The sequence below is a fragment of the Geotrypetes seraphini genome, chromosome 1, assembly GCF_902459505.1.
Source record: "Geotrypetes seraphini chromosome 1, aGeoSer1.1, whole genome shotgun sequence".
Lineage (NCBI taxonomy): Eukaryota > Metazoa > Chordata > Amphibia > Gymnophiona > Dermophiidae > Geotrypetes > Geotrypetes seraphini.
Window position 1 is genome coordinate 299,554,530 of NC_047084.1, and position 15,851 is coordinate 299,570,380.

Genomic DNA, 15,851 nt, shown 5'->3' on the forward strand with positions numbered 1-15,851 from the left:
AAAAGCATCTAAGTGCCACAAAGGTCCCTAAACTGACCAGATGCTCATGGGAGATAAGTAAACATGACCCTTCAACCCACCTCCAGTACTCATTACCCCCTCCTACCCTCCCAAATTTCTGAAAAAAAAGTACATACCTGTCTCTAGAACAGCAACATCTTCTGTGGGAAAGCCTAGTAGAGTAACACACAGGTGTCTTAAAAAAGTCTAGTGGGTGGGCTAGTAAACCATAGAGAGGAGGACCCAGGCACATAAGCCCCTCTAACCACAAGGCTCTCCCCTATCCCCCTCCCTATTCAATATTTACTTGGCCCCTCTGGCACGAACCCTAGCAGACTCAAACCTAAAATCGTTCATATATGCAGACGACATCATCACCATCATTGTTCCCATTACCTCACTCACTCTAGAAACGGAACAACTCATCTCTTCTATCCTCACCAAGTTAGAACTATGGACCTCAAAATTCAAATTAAAACTGAACTCTGAAAAAACCAAAATTTTCCTAGCGAGTCCCAACCATAAATTAACAAACACTTCCCTCAAATTGAATGGGCTAGCTTACCCTATCCCAGTGATTCCCAACCCTGTCCTGGAGGAACACCAGGCCAATTGGGTTTTCAGGCTAGCCCTAATGAATATGCATGAGAGAGATTTGCATATGATGGAAGTGATAGGCATGCAAATTTGCTTCATGCATATTCATTAGGGCTAGCCTGAAAACCCAATTGGCCTGGTGTTCCTCCAGGACAGGGTTGGGAACCACTGCCCTATCCTACCCACCATAAAAATCCTTGGAGTCATCCTGGACCGCACCCTGACCTTCGATGACCATACCAGTGCCCAGGTGAAAAAATGTTTCTGTACCCTCTGGAAACTGCGCACCATCAAACGTTACTTCGACCACCAAGCCTTCCGACTACTCGTTCAATCTCTGGTATTAAGCATATTAGACTACTGCAACATTATTTACCTTGGAACCTATAAAAATACCATCAAACGTCTAAGAATAGTCCAAAATGCGGCCGTCCGCCTCATTTACGATCTCAAAAAATACGACCATGTTAGCCCCTACTACACCAAACTCCACTGGCTTCCAGTAGAGGCAAGGATCATCTTTAAGTTCGCCTGCCTCTATTTCAAAACTCTAACTGGCTCTTCCCCAATTTACCTGTCTGAGCACCTTGAAATAGCAGGCCCCTCTCGCACACGAAACGCCCACTTATTCACCTTTCCCTCCCTAAAAGGCTGCCTCTACAAGAGATTCATTGATAGAACCCTAGCATTCCAAGCGGGCAAATGGAACATTTGCCTAACCGCCCTCATCTCCAACTCTCCGCCCTACCACCTGTTCAGGAAGTCACTAAAAACCTACCTATTCGACAAATTCCGCCAACTCTGCCTTCCCTGCACCCTCCCGACCTCGAAATGCCTCCATTCCCTCTGACTTCGCCCTCCTTATCAAGCCACTTATGGCCACTCTTACCCAATCTCTGTTTTTATCTAATGGCCCTTCAGGCCTCCATAGTATATGCCTTTTCATGGCCATATATTTAACATCGCTGTAAATGTAACACCATTATAATATGTAACATCGCTGTAAACGTACAGTCTCTTCTTTAGTATATGCCTTTTCACTGCCATATATGTAACACCGCTGTAAATGTAACAACGCTGTAATATGTAACTTCGCTGTAAATGTACAGTCTCTTCTATTGTTAACCGCATTGAACTTCCATGGTATTGCGGTATACAAGAATAAAGTTATTATTATTATTACATTTATGGTAGAAAGTGTGAGGCCACCAAAACCCTATTCTATTGCATATATAGAGGTGCCACCTGCAGGCATAAGAGCTACTAGGATGGTAGACAGGTGAGTACTGTAGATATTAGGGGAGTTGTGGGGACTCACTCTAAATTATAAGGGGGTTATGTTGAGATGTACATACGACATCCTTTTTGTGATGTTCACAGCAGGTGCCCTATTGCTCTGCTGGGGTGTCTATGTGGCCTCCTACATCTAAGTGGTGTGCATTTAGATGTTTCTAACTTGGATGATTTTTTTGACTGAAAAAAAGTTATCTGCCCTAACGGCCTAGACATCCAAGGTACAATGAGCATGATGGAGACTGAAGCAATGGAAAAATATGAGCAGGAAGTGAAAAGAGTAAAAAGAGAACAATGCTCATAAAACTGAAAATGAAATCAAGGAAATGATCGAAAAGTCTGCTGTCTAGATGCGGTGTTTTAACTGTAGCAACATTCCATGCTACTGATCCCAGGGCAAGCAGTGGCTTCCCCCATGTCTGTCTCAATAGCAGACTATGGACTTTTCCTCCAGAAATTGTCCAAATCTTATTTTAAAACCAGTTGCATTAACCCTTGTTATTGCACCCTCTGACAATGAGTTCCAGAGCTTAACTATTTGTTGAATGAAAAAATATTTCCTATTGGTTTTAAAAGGGTAAATGAGTAGGAAGGCATGGCTTTATAAAATATGAGAACCAATCCAACAGCAATGCTGCCTACATTCAACGGGAACATTATGCCTGCTTGAGAGCAAGTATTAATATGTACTTTACACATAAATACAGTATTTGAAAACATGCATATATATTATGAGCCTACTCATGCTCTGCCCAATTTCCATCCCTATACATGTTAAAGATATCTTGCCAACCTGCCTTAGCATGTATGTTGAGCATTGTATTTTGTGAATGATTTTAATATTTGTATTGTTTTTCAGGAACATTAAACTCTTGGAGGAAAGTCCTATTGCACAATTAACCCTCACTCATTCTTTTCAAGCCCTGGTCACAACCAGTTGCATATTGAGGGAAACTTGCAACTGGGGTGAAGGTGCCAAGTATAGCCGCGCTGTGTCCCCTCCCCCCATGCATCTTTCCCCTCACCCCCCCACCCCATACTTCAAACTTTTACCAGCCACGAGTAGCATCTCTTACGTGCTGCTCACACCAGCCTCATCCTTCCCTCTGATATCACTTCCTAGTCCCTGCAAACAGGAAGTGACATCAGAGAGAATGATGAGGCCGGCGTGAGCAGCAGATAAGAGATGCTGCTTGCAGCCAACAAAGATTTGAAGAGGTACAGGGGGCAGAGAAAGCTGCATGGGGATGGGGAAGAGGAGCAGTGCTGGCACTCATGAAGGTCTGTCCCCCTCCCCCCTCCTTACTATACTAGTGGCCACAACAAGTACTTTACAGAACGTGCAAAAGCCAACTTAGAAATTTTCACAACTATACATAGATTCCCTCAAACCTGTATATTCCAGGCCATCTCCATATGTGAATAGTGATGTTCTGAATTGTAGACGATAATGCAGCAAGGTCTATTGACCCATGAATCATTTGACAGGGCCAGGATTTCTTGGCATTTCTGGTAGCATTAGGCAACATATGTAGACTTAATTGTAATTTACAATGCTAACGATTACATATGCATATGCTGTCTAAGGCTTCTAAAAGATTTTCCATAACAGGGCTTCTCAACCTGGAGGTCAGGGCAAGCTTGCCATAAAGTCACCACTGCCCTTGCCTTTCTGTGCTCATGCAAATGGGATCATGGCCACTACTAGTACTAATTTATTTTTCTTTTTGTAATTGTATGCAGCACTGTACACATTGGCTCACATTCTGTATAGGATGCCCGGTCTCAGAAGCTGACGGGCGTCCTATATAGAATCGAGCCTAAGGCAACCTGAAGTGAACCCAGGTTGTGAGTAGACGCGGCCACTAAGGGATCTCCCTGCTGCAATAAGTTTAGCAGCTGTGATTGCGGCCGCCAGTTCCCTCCATTCCCCTGAATGGACGCAGCAAGAAGGTGCCCAATCCCTCCTGCCAGAACCCCCCTGCAGATCACCGGCAGGAGGGTGCCCAATCCTTCCTGCCGGAACCCCCCCTGTAGATCTCTGGCAGAAGGGTGCCCAATCCCTTCTGCCAGAAACTCCCCAACCCCCCCCCCATAGATCACCGGCAGGAGGGATGCCCAATCCCTCCTGCTGGACCCACCCCCGTAGATAGAACGGCCCCTCCACCCAGACTCCCCCAGAACTACTCCTAATTCCCCCACACCCTCCCTAACCTGTTACAATGGCCAGCTGGATGGGTCTTCCCTCCGTCCGTCCGGCAGCCCATCTCTGTTGAAATGAGGTGGGCCTGTCCTTTCCCAGTGCACTGTGGGATGCACTGGGGAGAGGTCTAAGGCCTGATTGGCCCAGGCGCTTAAGGCCCTACCCATAGGGTGGCCTGTGCCTAAGGCCCCTCCACATAGGTGGCCTGCCTCAGAAGCTTTTTTTCCTAAAAATGTGTGTCCCGATTGGCTGGTTAGACAGCAGTAGGACGCCTACCGCTGCCTACAATTGGGACGCCGTTTATAGAATCCGGGCCATTATATGCAGATACTTTCTCTATACCAAGTAGGCTCACAATCTAAGTTTTTTTTTTTTGTACCTGATGCAATAGAGGGTTAATTGGTTTGCCTAGGGTCACAAGGAGCTGCAGCAGGAATTGAACCCAGTTCCCCAGGATCTCAGTTCACTGCACTGGCCATTAAGCTACTCCTCTACTCCTGGCCACAAGGTTGACAGACACTGATCCATGATGCACCTGGATTTTCAAAAGGTATTTGTAAAGCCTTCATGAGAGACTTCTGAAAAAAATTAAAAGTCATAGGATATGAGGCAATGTCTTATTGTTGACTGGGAACTGGCTAAGAGACCAGAAACACAGAATAGGACTAAATGATCAGTTGTCTTAATGAGGAAAGGTGAACAGTGGAGTGCCGCAGAGATCTGTATTAAGGCTGGTGCTTTTTTTAAAACACTTAAAAATGATCTGGAAAAGGGAACAATAATGGAGGTATCACATTTGCAGATAACATTGAATAATTTAAAGTTGTTACATCACAAGCAGAGTTTCAGGGGGACAGGGAGACTGTGCATCTAAAAGGCAGATACAATTAATGTAGACAAGTGCACATAGGTAAAAATAATTTAACTTATGGTAAAGGTACAAGATTCTAGACTCCAGATAAAAAGTCACCACCTAACAAAAGGATCTTGGAGTTGTCATGGCTCTCTAAAAGCTCTATTCACACCAGCATTTCTTTCACTTGTACCCCGAATCCTCTCCCCTTTCCTCATGGTCTGGCATCTCTTTCTCCCATTACCACTGGCCAAACATCTCTTCCTCCCTTCTCAACCCCCTTTTCTGGTCTGAATTACTCTTTCTCTCTCTCCCTCCCCCCTCTTGCAGATCCAGCATCCATGCCCACCCAGGTCTGGCCTCTCTCATTCCCCCCCCCCCCCCAAAAAAAAAAAATCTGGCCTCTATCTCTCCTCTCCCTGCAGGTCTGTTATCTTCTTTCTTACTCACAGCCCTCCCAAAGCAGCTGAAATGGCTGGCTGTCAGAGGCAACGCTGTGAACAAGCTTCTTCTGGCCAGCTCCACCAGGGCCTCCTTCTCTGCTGTGTCTTCTACCTCCAGGAAATGACATCACAGACAGACAATGCAGCAAAGGAGAGACCCTGGCAGGGCCATCTGCAAGCAGTCTGTTTACAGTGTTGCCTCTGCTGCTTGGAATGACCACACGTAGGAAAAGAAATGCTGGATCCATAAGAGGGAGGCGGGGTGGTCTTGGTCACGTCAGGAGCAGGAAGGAGAGAAGGCTCTAATACAGTGAGAGGGCAGGAAATGATGTGGGAGATGGTAGGTTTAGAATTCTGCACGGATGGAGAGTTGTGCAGAATTCCGCCAGGAGTAGAACATCATTGGAGTTATACAAGCTACCAAGCACATTTAGGATTTGGTAAACAGCTGCTACTACTTCTTATCATTTCTAGAGCACTGTACATTAAACATATAAGAGACAATCCATGCTCAATAGAGCTTACAATCTAATCAAAACAGACAAATGGGACAAATAGGGGGTTAGGGAATTTATCACAGAGGGAATAATAAAACAGACATTAGAATGTTGCAAGTAAGAGTTAGAAGTTAAAAGCAGCCTTGAAAAAGTGAGATTATTGAGCAGTACTACAGGGAAGGGACTGAAGGGGTTAACACCCCCCTCCAAATACCAAAGTGGGAAAGGAAACCTATCAAGGACAGCATCAAGATAATATCTGGTTATATTTCTTTTTTTTTTCTTTTATTTAAATCTTTATTAATTTTCAAAACTAATACAAAGTGCCAGGAATTATACAGACATTAATAATCAACTTAAGCACATAAATTCCATCAATAACAATGCAGAAGAAAAATATCCCTTTCCTCCCATCCAACAATTTAATCAAGAAATAAACCAAAAGATATCCCCCCACCCACCCTATCCTGGATATTTATAAAAATAAACAAAATTAAAATAAAAGACAACTATGTTGAAGTAACAAAAGATGTATCTGGTTATATTTCTTATGTCGCAGAGATAACCAGTTATGTGCTGGCACGTACCCAGTTATACTACCACTGTACAACATAACTGGGTTATGTACTGGCATTGACCTCATAGATATATAGATATATTTTAATTGTTCTAAACTAGATGTTTATGTAAATATTCATTTCTCCAGTATTTTAGAACAGGCTCTATGTTAGCAGATTATTTTCTAAAACATTGATAAAACTTCAGATGCACTGACTTGCACATTAGAGAATGACACGGGGACAAATTTTTCCCCGTCCCTGTGGGAACTCATTTTCCCACCCTGTCTTCATGAGTTTTGCCACTGTCCCTGTCCCATTCCTGTAAGCTCTGCCTTAACCACACAAGCCTCGAACACTTATGATTTTAAAGTGTTTGAGGCTTGTGCACTTGAGGATGGAGCTTGCAGGAAAAGAACTCGCCGGAACAGGTCGGGAAAATGAGTTCCTGCGGGGACTGGGAAAAATTTGTCCCCATGTCATTCTCTATTACACCTCAGTTATATGACTGAATACTGTATATTTAAATTCTCAGCTGAGTGTGGCAGCAGTCAAAAAAGCAAACAGATTATTATTATTTGAAAAGGCAGGAAAAATAAAAATGTGAGAACATTAAAATGCCTTTGTAGTGATCCACGATGCTGAATTTGATGGAGGACAACTCTGATTCAGTAGGACACATCTTACATTCTAATTTTGAGCATATTTTATGCTGGCCAGTTTTCAATGGGAAACCACATATGTGGTTGAAAATTTACTGTAGCCTGTGTAGGCTAGAAGCATTTGCATATATTGCAAACAATTCTCACCTTTTATGAAGCCGTGTTAGCGTTTTTTAAATCACCGGCCGCAATGGTTAAAGCTCCAACGCTCATAGAATTCCTATGAACGTCGGAACTTTTACCACTGCGACCGGTAAGAAAAAACACTTCGTGAAAGAGGAGGAATATTAACTATTCAAAATTGCCTCCATAGTGAAAATGTCTACTGAGTCTCAACATATTTCAAGAATTTGAGAAACAATCTTTCCAGGAAGTTCGTCTTTTTTTTTTTTAATTAAGTTGAGAATTCAGGCCAGAGAACGAAGCAATCTCAGTCTAAATATCAACTTACCTCCTCAGTGAAACTCTCCCTGAAGGAGCCCCGGAACATGGCCACCATCCAGTCACAGCTTGTGATAAGCAGAGGCTTATGCGCAGGCACACTACCATCATCCACTCTGAACACTACATCTGCAAGAAGGAACAGGGAGATAAGAGACAGAAGAGGTATCAATGAGAGAAGAGAAAAAGAGTTAACACAGAGGAAGATGACAGGTAAAAGAAACAGGAAGAAAATGAGATATAAGGGAGCAATGATAAAAACTGTTTGCAAAGGAACAAATTCCACAGGTACTTTTACTTAAGGGGTTTGCTTTGCACCATTCAAAGCATAACTGGATGTGTAGTTCTGCTTCGATTATAGCTCTGGAGAATATCCTCCCAAAATTTGTACTTGCTTTTCCTACACAAACAGCATGCCTAGGGGTGATAGTGTCTGAAGATCTAAAGGTGAAGAAACAATGTGACAAGTAGAAGAAAGAAGGTGTTGATGCCCCTGTACAGGTCGATGGTGAGGCCCCACTTGGAGTATTGTGTTCAATTTTGGAGACCGTATCTGGCAAAGGACATAAAAAAACTTGAAGTGGTCCAGAGGAAGGCAACGAAAATGATAGGATGTTTGTGCCAGAAGACGTATGAGGAGAGACTGGAAGCCTTGAATATGCACACCCTAGAGGAAAGAAGGGACAGGGGAGATATGATTCAGACATTCAAATACTTCAAAGGTATTAACGTAGAACCAAATCCAGAGAAAGGAAAATGGTAAAACCAGAGGGCATAATTTGAGGTTGAGGGTTGGTAGATTCAAGAGTAATGTTAGGAAGTTCTTCTTTACGGAGAGGGTGATGGATGCCTGGAATGCGCTCCCGAGAGGTGGTGAAGAGGAAAATGGTGACAGAGCTCAAAAAAATGTAGGATGAACACAGAGGATCTCTAATCAGAAAATAATTCGTATACATTGAAGGAACTAAGGCCAGTACTGAGTTGAGGACAGGCTGGGGAGAGCTTCGATGGCTGGGATGGTTAAGATGGGCTGGAGTGAGCTTTGATGGAGACTCCAGTAGATGGAACCTAAGCATACTACTGGGCAGAGCTCTGGGTTTCTGGTCCAGAAATATCTAAGAAAAAGGACCATTTAAACTAAATTAATTTATGGAGCATGACTGGATGGACCACCCGGGTATTTTACTATGCCGTCATTTACTATGTTACTATGTCTGATTATGTGTAACATGCATCTCCTGTCTTCCTCTCTCACCCCCAAGTCTGAAAATGCCCCTAACAATGCAAACAAAATTTTCCAGTGCTGGTCATGAATAATATTGGTAGCATGAGGGTGAGAAATAATCAAAGCCCTCAGTTCCATGGCCAAAACACTATTTTATCCAGAGAAATCCTTCAATTATAAATCTCTGTACTATTTATTCGATATCAAAATTCCCCTTCCCACAAAACTCAAGACAATGTGCAATAATAAAAATTACCGCCAACAACAATGTAATAGAAAAATGCATAAAAACACAAACTTTAACATGACAAAATTTATTATTTATCACTCTCTCTCTCTCTGTGTCTCACATGATAGTGGTGCTGCTCAGTCCGGATGTGCATAATCCTGACCTGCGCACACATCCCACCTCACACCAGAATCCCAACCTTTTTAACATATATACAAATTTAGCAGGCTGGGGCTGGCCTTGAGGAGAGGGGCCAATGAGCTTCCCATGAAAATTCATCAGTCTGCCAACAGGAGTAATAGCAGATGTGCTGGCACATTGTGATAAAATGGGTTATCAAAACTCTTTCCTCACTCCCCAGACACCCCTTACCTGAGAACACGCCTTTGCTCAGGCACTCCTTGATGCGATTGGCACGGCGCACATGGAAGGCCTTGGTGATCTCCTGATTCATGAAGCTTTCTTTATTCAGTACATTTGCAACCATCATCCTAAGATCGAAGACTTCCAGGACTTCTGCCATGGTGGCTATCTGCATGAGATCTGCTCTCCCCTGGTCTAGGCATCCTGTATACAGGTACTCCAGAACAGCTTGCAGTGGGCCCACTTGAATCAGACTGTCCATGCAGACAACAGTCATTAGCTTTTCACGATGTGTCACTGGGTCCTTCACCATTTCTAGCTGCATGCTAACAAAGCCTCGACCCCAGTTTGTCAAATTCTGCCCCACCACACCAAGTTTAAGGTTCCAGCCAGGCATGTTCTCTTTCTGCTGCCACCTCTCTTCATGCTGCAGGGCATCATCGCTTCTGGAAGTCCTAAGAGAGACTTGCGACATCCTTTGCAAGTTGTGCTCCTCCAAGATTTCTTTGTCAATATCTAAACTTTTAGTCCTGGTGGCTGGCTCCTTTGTTCTATTCTGTCCACTGAAGTGTTCCTGGTTGCTCTGTTCTTCACTACTGCAACTGAAGTCACTTGGGGAAGGGTACACAGATGCCTTGCTATTGCTTATAGGTAAGGTGAAGAGGTCATAGAATTTGGAGCAGGAGGTGGCCAAGTAAACCTTGTGAGCAAAAACTTTCTGCCCATCTTGCAAAATAAACACTACATCCGTGCACAGTGGTGTGCAAAACAGAGCAGCAGGACCCCTTCCATCACTCAGTGGTGGGTCTGGAACATGAATTATTGGAGGGGGTGGTTTGGGGGGTAGAAATGGAGCCTGTAACAGAGGCCGCTGCACCTTCTTCAAGTGGGATTTCCAGAACTGCAGATGTCTCCTGGAGATGAGTGCAGCTCGAATTGCATTGTCAAAAACATCCTTGATACCAAACTGGGCTACAACACTAGTCTCATAGTACGGAATGCCAAGTTCTTTGGCCACCTCATGCCCAGTTTCTGGTGGAAGAATATCCGTGGGCTTGATAAGCCTAGGAAGAGACAAAACAGAAGCCATGATGAGTTATTACTGCCAAGTTATATCTATGAGGGATAGAGATTGGAAAATGGGACATGAATGGCGGAAATATACAGAAAGAGATGAGACAAGTCACAGACACAAATAAGTGGGACAGAAAACAGAAATAAGTCATGAAAGAGCAAACAGAGATGAAAAGATGAAGGAAAGATGAGGGACAGTGGCAATGCTACCCAATAACTCTTGAGGTCAGTTTTCAAAAGGGATCTAGTCAGTAAAGTCTGAAAACTGGCTAGGCATACCAGCTAAATTTAATCTAAAATTTCACCAGGTCAAACTCTAGATAAATCTAGGGCACAATATGTTACACAGATAACAGTGATTTCCAGCAGACTTGCATTTGGATGGCTAAGGCTTATCTACCATCATTACCTACAGCCCTAATCTTCCATCTTGCTCCATGCCCAAATGTAAAAGTGTTCTGCAACCCTAATCCTCCCAAACTCTTCATATACAATTTTTTAAAAAAAATTTAACTGCTACCCCAAATCAGGAACATATATTATCTCCCTCGAATTCTAAATAGGGGAAAATGTCATCTAACCAACCTCTTACCAATACCCTGTAATCCCCAATAGGGATAGAGAGAAACTCTCTACAGCTTCTACTTCCCTTTCTCCCATTTCTGGAGGCAGGAGAAGACATGTTACTGCCTCCTTGATCAAGCCTGACCTTTCCATAACCAATGGTATCGAGGGCTAGTCTTCACAGCTAAATTAGTAATTCATTTTACTTTAAAAGGACTGAGATCCCCTATTTAGAAGTTCAGAACAGTGCAAAATTTTCAGTCAGCTATTAAAATTAAAAGGCATGCCTGGTGAAAAATGTTTACTTAACTTATGCATGGATCAATGTATTTCAATTCATGACACCTCTCATAAACTCCTCTCAGCTCCTTTTGAGTCACACACCCATGTTCAGTGGCTGCTCGATTCAGCCAAGGTAATCCCCTATCTTTTCTCAGTTCTCTGAAAGAATAGCACCATGTGCATATTCTTATTGTTCAATGCTGGTATGGTTTCACCCTCCTCCCCAAATTATTATGAGTGTTCAGTTTCTCGCCTTACTTAGCCAGTGGCCGCCGGGCTCTGTTGACTGCATCAAGGTCAGCATAGCGCAAATCCAACTGACACCCTACCAAGATAATAGGTGTACGAGGACAGAAATGCTTGATTTCAGGGTACCACATTGTCTTCACATGTCGCAGAGAGTTGGGATTTGCCAAGGAAAAGCAGAGGACGACCACGTCAGACCTGCAAGTAGAAGCATGTAATCATGAATTTCAACAGACTGGTGCAAGAGTGTTGGGTACCTTCAACTTTATGCTACCCCTCACAATTAAATTTCAGCCTCTTATCTGCCCCCCGCCCCCAGACAACAAGCTTATATATATTAAACGTTGTGTGTATATATATATATATATATGTGAATTTGTATGTAAGTGGCATCTTAGAAAAAGATGGACAAATCAGAATGGAGATATTCAAGTCTGGATGTCTCAAGTTCTAGTAGTATCTTAGAATACGATCTACTGATGTAGGACATGGTGAAATTGTCATTTATACACTGGTTACATGTGGCAGAGGTGTCAATTTTAGAATCATAAAACACGCTCTTCAATCACAACTGGGAAATTTAAATAGACTTCTTCCATTTACTTCACTTGTTTTCACAGACCTCAGGAACACAACTTAGTACTCAAAAACTCTCATTGTCCCAAAACTTTACGTATCAGATCGTCATTGGTTCTTACTTCATTGTTTTAAATACTTTTCTTCGCATTATGCTACAGCTTATATATAAACTTATTTAAATATTTATACATAACTTAGCTTAAAAAGCTTAAATATCTTGCTCCATCCAGCTAGGGGTATTTAGTATCAAACATGTTTCGCAAAAGATTGCTTTCTCAAGGATCTCTCCCTCTTGTTAGCGGAGTATGAGAGGTGTCTGTGGCATGAAGTATAACAGGGTAGTTTCCAAAAGTCATTTAGGAGAGTGTGTGGTCCAGTGGTTAGAGCCACAGTCTCAGCACCCTGAGGTTATGGGCTCAAATCCCATGCTGCTCCTTGTGACCCTGGGCAAGTCACTAATCCCCAATTGCCCCAGGAAAATTAGTCAGATTATGAGCTCACCGGGACAGATAGGGAAAAATGCTAGAGTACCTGAATGTAAACCACTTAGGGCTCCTTTTACAAAGGTGTGCTAGTGTTTTTAGCGCGCGCTATTCCGTGTGTTAAGGCCCTAACGCACCTTTGTAAAAGGAGCCCTTAGGCTATAAGTGGTATATAAATATTAAAATAAATAAATAAAATAAAATCCTTGCCTACCCTTCCAGGAAGTAAAAATACATATTTACATTTCTTTGTGTTATTGGGTTGTCAGGACTTATTGTTTTGCTTTGATTGCAACTGCTCTTTGCTGTTTCTCAGAAGCTGCTGCCCTAAGCAACCATCTAGTCTTGCCTAATAGTTAGGCTAGCCCTAGAAGAAAGCCTCTAACTCTACATGTTCAACCATCCTCTGGGTTTCTGTAACACAGCCTGCTGTATTACCTTCGGGGTCATTCACAATGTATTTCACATGTAACCAAACACTTTCCTTACCATTTAATCAGTTACATAGAAACATAAAGGCAGATAAAAGGCAAAATGGTCCATCTAGTCTGACCATTTGTTTATCATTACTTTTAAAAATTACTATTTCTACACCCACAGACTAAAACAGTATTTTTCTGAAAACAATGATAGATCGGCACAGAAATTCTGAAATAATTATGAATCTTTTTTTTTTTTTTTTTTAATTCTTTATTCATTTTCAAATTTACAATAAGTGTAACAATATATCCAAACAAATTAACAATAAATATAACACTTAATAATCATCAATGGTACAAATAATATGCTCCTAAGAAATGTTACCAAAAATATAGACAGGACACAAAACTTCGACAACTAGGCCCCATTGCCGTCAGGCACATACCGAAGAAATTTTATTTATTTATTTGTTATACCGCTCTTCAAATTCATATCAGATTGGTTCACTACAAATACTACTAACAACAATTATTTCTAGAGAGCTACCAGACATATGCAGCGCTGTACAGAATCACGAAGGAGAAAGTCCCTGCTCAACAGAGCTTACAATCTAAATAGACAAGACAAACAGGATAAACAGGTTCACAAAAAATAATTGTAACTGAAGACAATATCAGACAAATAAATCAACAGGTCTCAACTGAATTCACAAGACTATGAACCAAGCCACAAGAGGAAGGGGAATATAAGAATAATTCATCCAAAAGTCTGTTTAACAACTGTAATGACAAAGTCTATCATTAAAATAATCCTTAAGAAAAATCTAATTGAAAATTTCCTTCAATTCAACTTAAAAGTTGAGCTGCAGTCAAAGTTATTGATAGCTGAAAACAAAAATAGTGAAAAATAAACTCTAATTTCTAACATATAATCCCAATATCTGTATAGTAAACCATTAATTATGAAAGCCTCATGTTCCTTTCTTAACCACCACCACAAAACCACATTGCCAAGATGACATTTACTCATGTTCCACTCTGATCCACCTCCCAATTCCCTTCAGACAAATTCTCCATCTGCCTATTACATTTTCTCAAAATCTTCTATCATGTCTGTCTTTCTCAGATACTCAAGTCCAAAAAGAAAACCAAGTAAAATAAACAAAGAATTTGAACGATGTTTCATATAAAAATTCAGCAGCAACCTTGCAATAACACATAGATAACAAAGCACACTGGTTTCCTGTTCAGAGCTGTGCATGCTCTGTACCAAAAGTGGCAAGGTTGTGAATATTGCCCCAGGGAAAACCTAGGCCAAGGTCAGTCCTAGCTAACAAAAATAAACTGGACATATGTTTCTCTGATTAAAAGCATCCTGGCTATCCAGAGTTTTGGAGCGGGGAAGGGGGGAAGCTTCTTTCTAAGGTCATGAATTACTGACTACAGAGCAGACAGACTTAGGTCTAACACTCCTCATGAATTCAGGCCACACATTTCTTAAGGTATTTATCCTGGCTGGCATTGTCATCTCGATATAGGGACACTGGATCATCTGCTGTTCTATTGTCCCTTGATACTTAAATTCTGGAGATCCATATGGAGTCAAATCAATATGATATTGGAAGTTTCATTGTCATATGACCTAGTGTTATTTGGAACTCTCTTATTACCCAAGAGTCCAATTGACGCAAATAAGAATAGATTACTGCTTATAATGACAGCTTATATGCAGCTTATTACGAAAAAATGGGATAGGATAAATTATAACTTTTGATGGGAAACCTTGTGCCAGTTTTATAAGTTTGAGAGAATAAACTCAATACAATTGGGACACTATAATAAATTCAATGAGATCTGGGGTCCATTGGCAAAGTATTAGCAAGAATTGATCATTAGTATCACCCTTTGATTTCCGAATGAGTGTCATACACATCCAGGATGGGTGGGAGGGAGGGGGGGTGAAATGTATTTTATCTTATTATTATTTGATTGCTATTAGTGCTGTCTATCGTATCACTTATTTATAACTGGTTGCACTTTTTATTGGGTTGTTTAAAAATGAATAAAGAATTTGAAAAAAAAAAAAAGGTATTTACCCTGAATCTGGATCCAGAGCATGTACCAGAAGTTATTATAGACTTAAAACTACTTTAGCTTAAATGATGAAACCTATTTATAGATCATAAGAGAATTTGTAGAGAAGATCACCTGGCACATTCCCATTCTGACTGATAAAAATACCAGATTCAAGAAAACTAGATAAAATAGCAAAGGGTAAAAACACCAGAACAGCAACATCCTGCTCGCTGCCCCATTTCCTACCCCATTAGTTCACGTGAGCCTCCCGCATCCAGCTGCCTACCTCAGGTTGATGCAGATTTCCGCACTGGTGATATCAGCAGATGTCTAGGGTCATTATCGACTGTCACATAGTGATTAAACTCCTCGGCCACCACTCCAGCTGGGAGATCAACAGGTGGCTCATCTGTGTTCATCACGGTGGCCGCAGGAGTTTCAGCATCATTAACTTCTTTCACAAACCAGCCTGCCAGTAGCTGTAGGAAATTGTACTCTGAGCAGTGGCATAGTAAAGGAGGGGGGAGGGGAAGACTGCCACAGGAACCGTCTTTATGGGGCGCTGACTCTTCACCTCCTCTCCACCTTCCCCCCCCCCCCTGGTGTACCTCCTGAAATGTTCACCAGTGTGCACAGCATCTTCTACTTGCTGCTCAGGCTGGCCTTGGCTCCCTTCCAACATCACTTCCTGGTCGCGGGGTCAGGATGCAATGTCTTTTTGTAGTGGACTTGGATGATCAAATTTCCAGGGATCAGCTTTATTGCG

General features: G+C 42.0%; 1 protein-coding gene across 5 annotated transcripts in view; it reads right to left on the bottom strand.

Moving 5' to 3' along the window:
- LOC117364830 (rho-related BTB domain-containing protein 1-like) overlaps positions 1 to 15,851 on the bottom strand; it is a 194,000-nt gene that overhangs the window by 99,734 nt on the left and 78,415 nt on the right. For all 5 annotated transcript variants that reach the window (XR_004540322.1, XR_004540324.1, XM_033954504.1 and 2 more), the window contains exons 4-6: positions 11,542 to 11,727; positions 9,373 to 10,427; positions 7,557 to 7,675 (exon numbers count right to left, since the gene is read on the bottom strand). Coding sequence is in view for 3 of the 5 variants with exons in the window: in XM_033954504.1 (XP_033810395.1) it covers positions 7,557 to 7,675; positions 9,373 to 10,427; positions 11,542 to 11,727 (1,360 nt within the window). In the remaining 2 variants the exon portion in view is untranslated. The remainder of the gene's footprint in view (positions 1 to 7,556; positions 7,676 to 9,372; positions 10,428 to 11,541; positions 11,728 to 15,851) is intronic.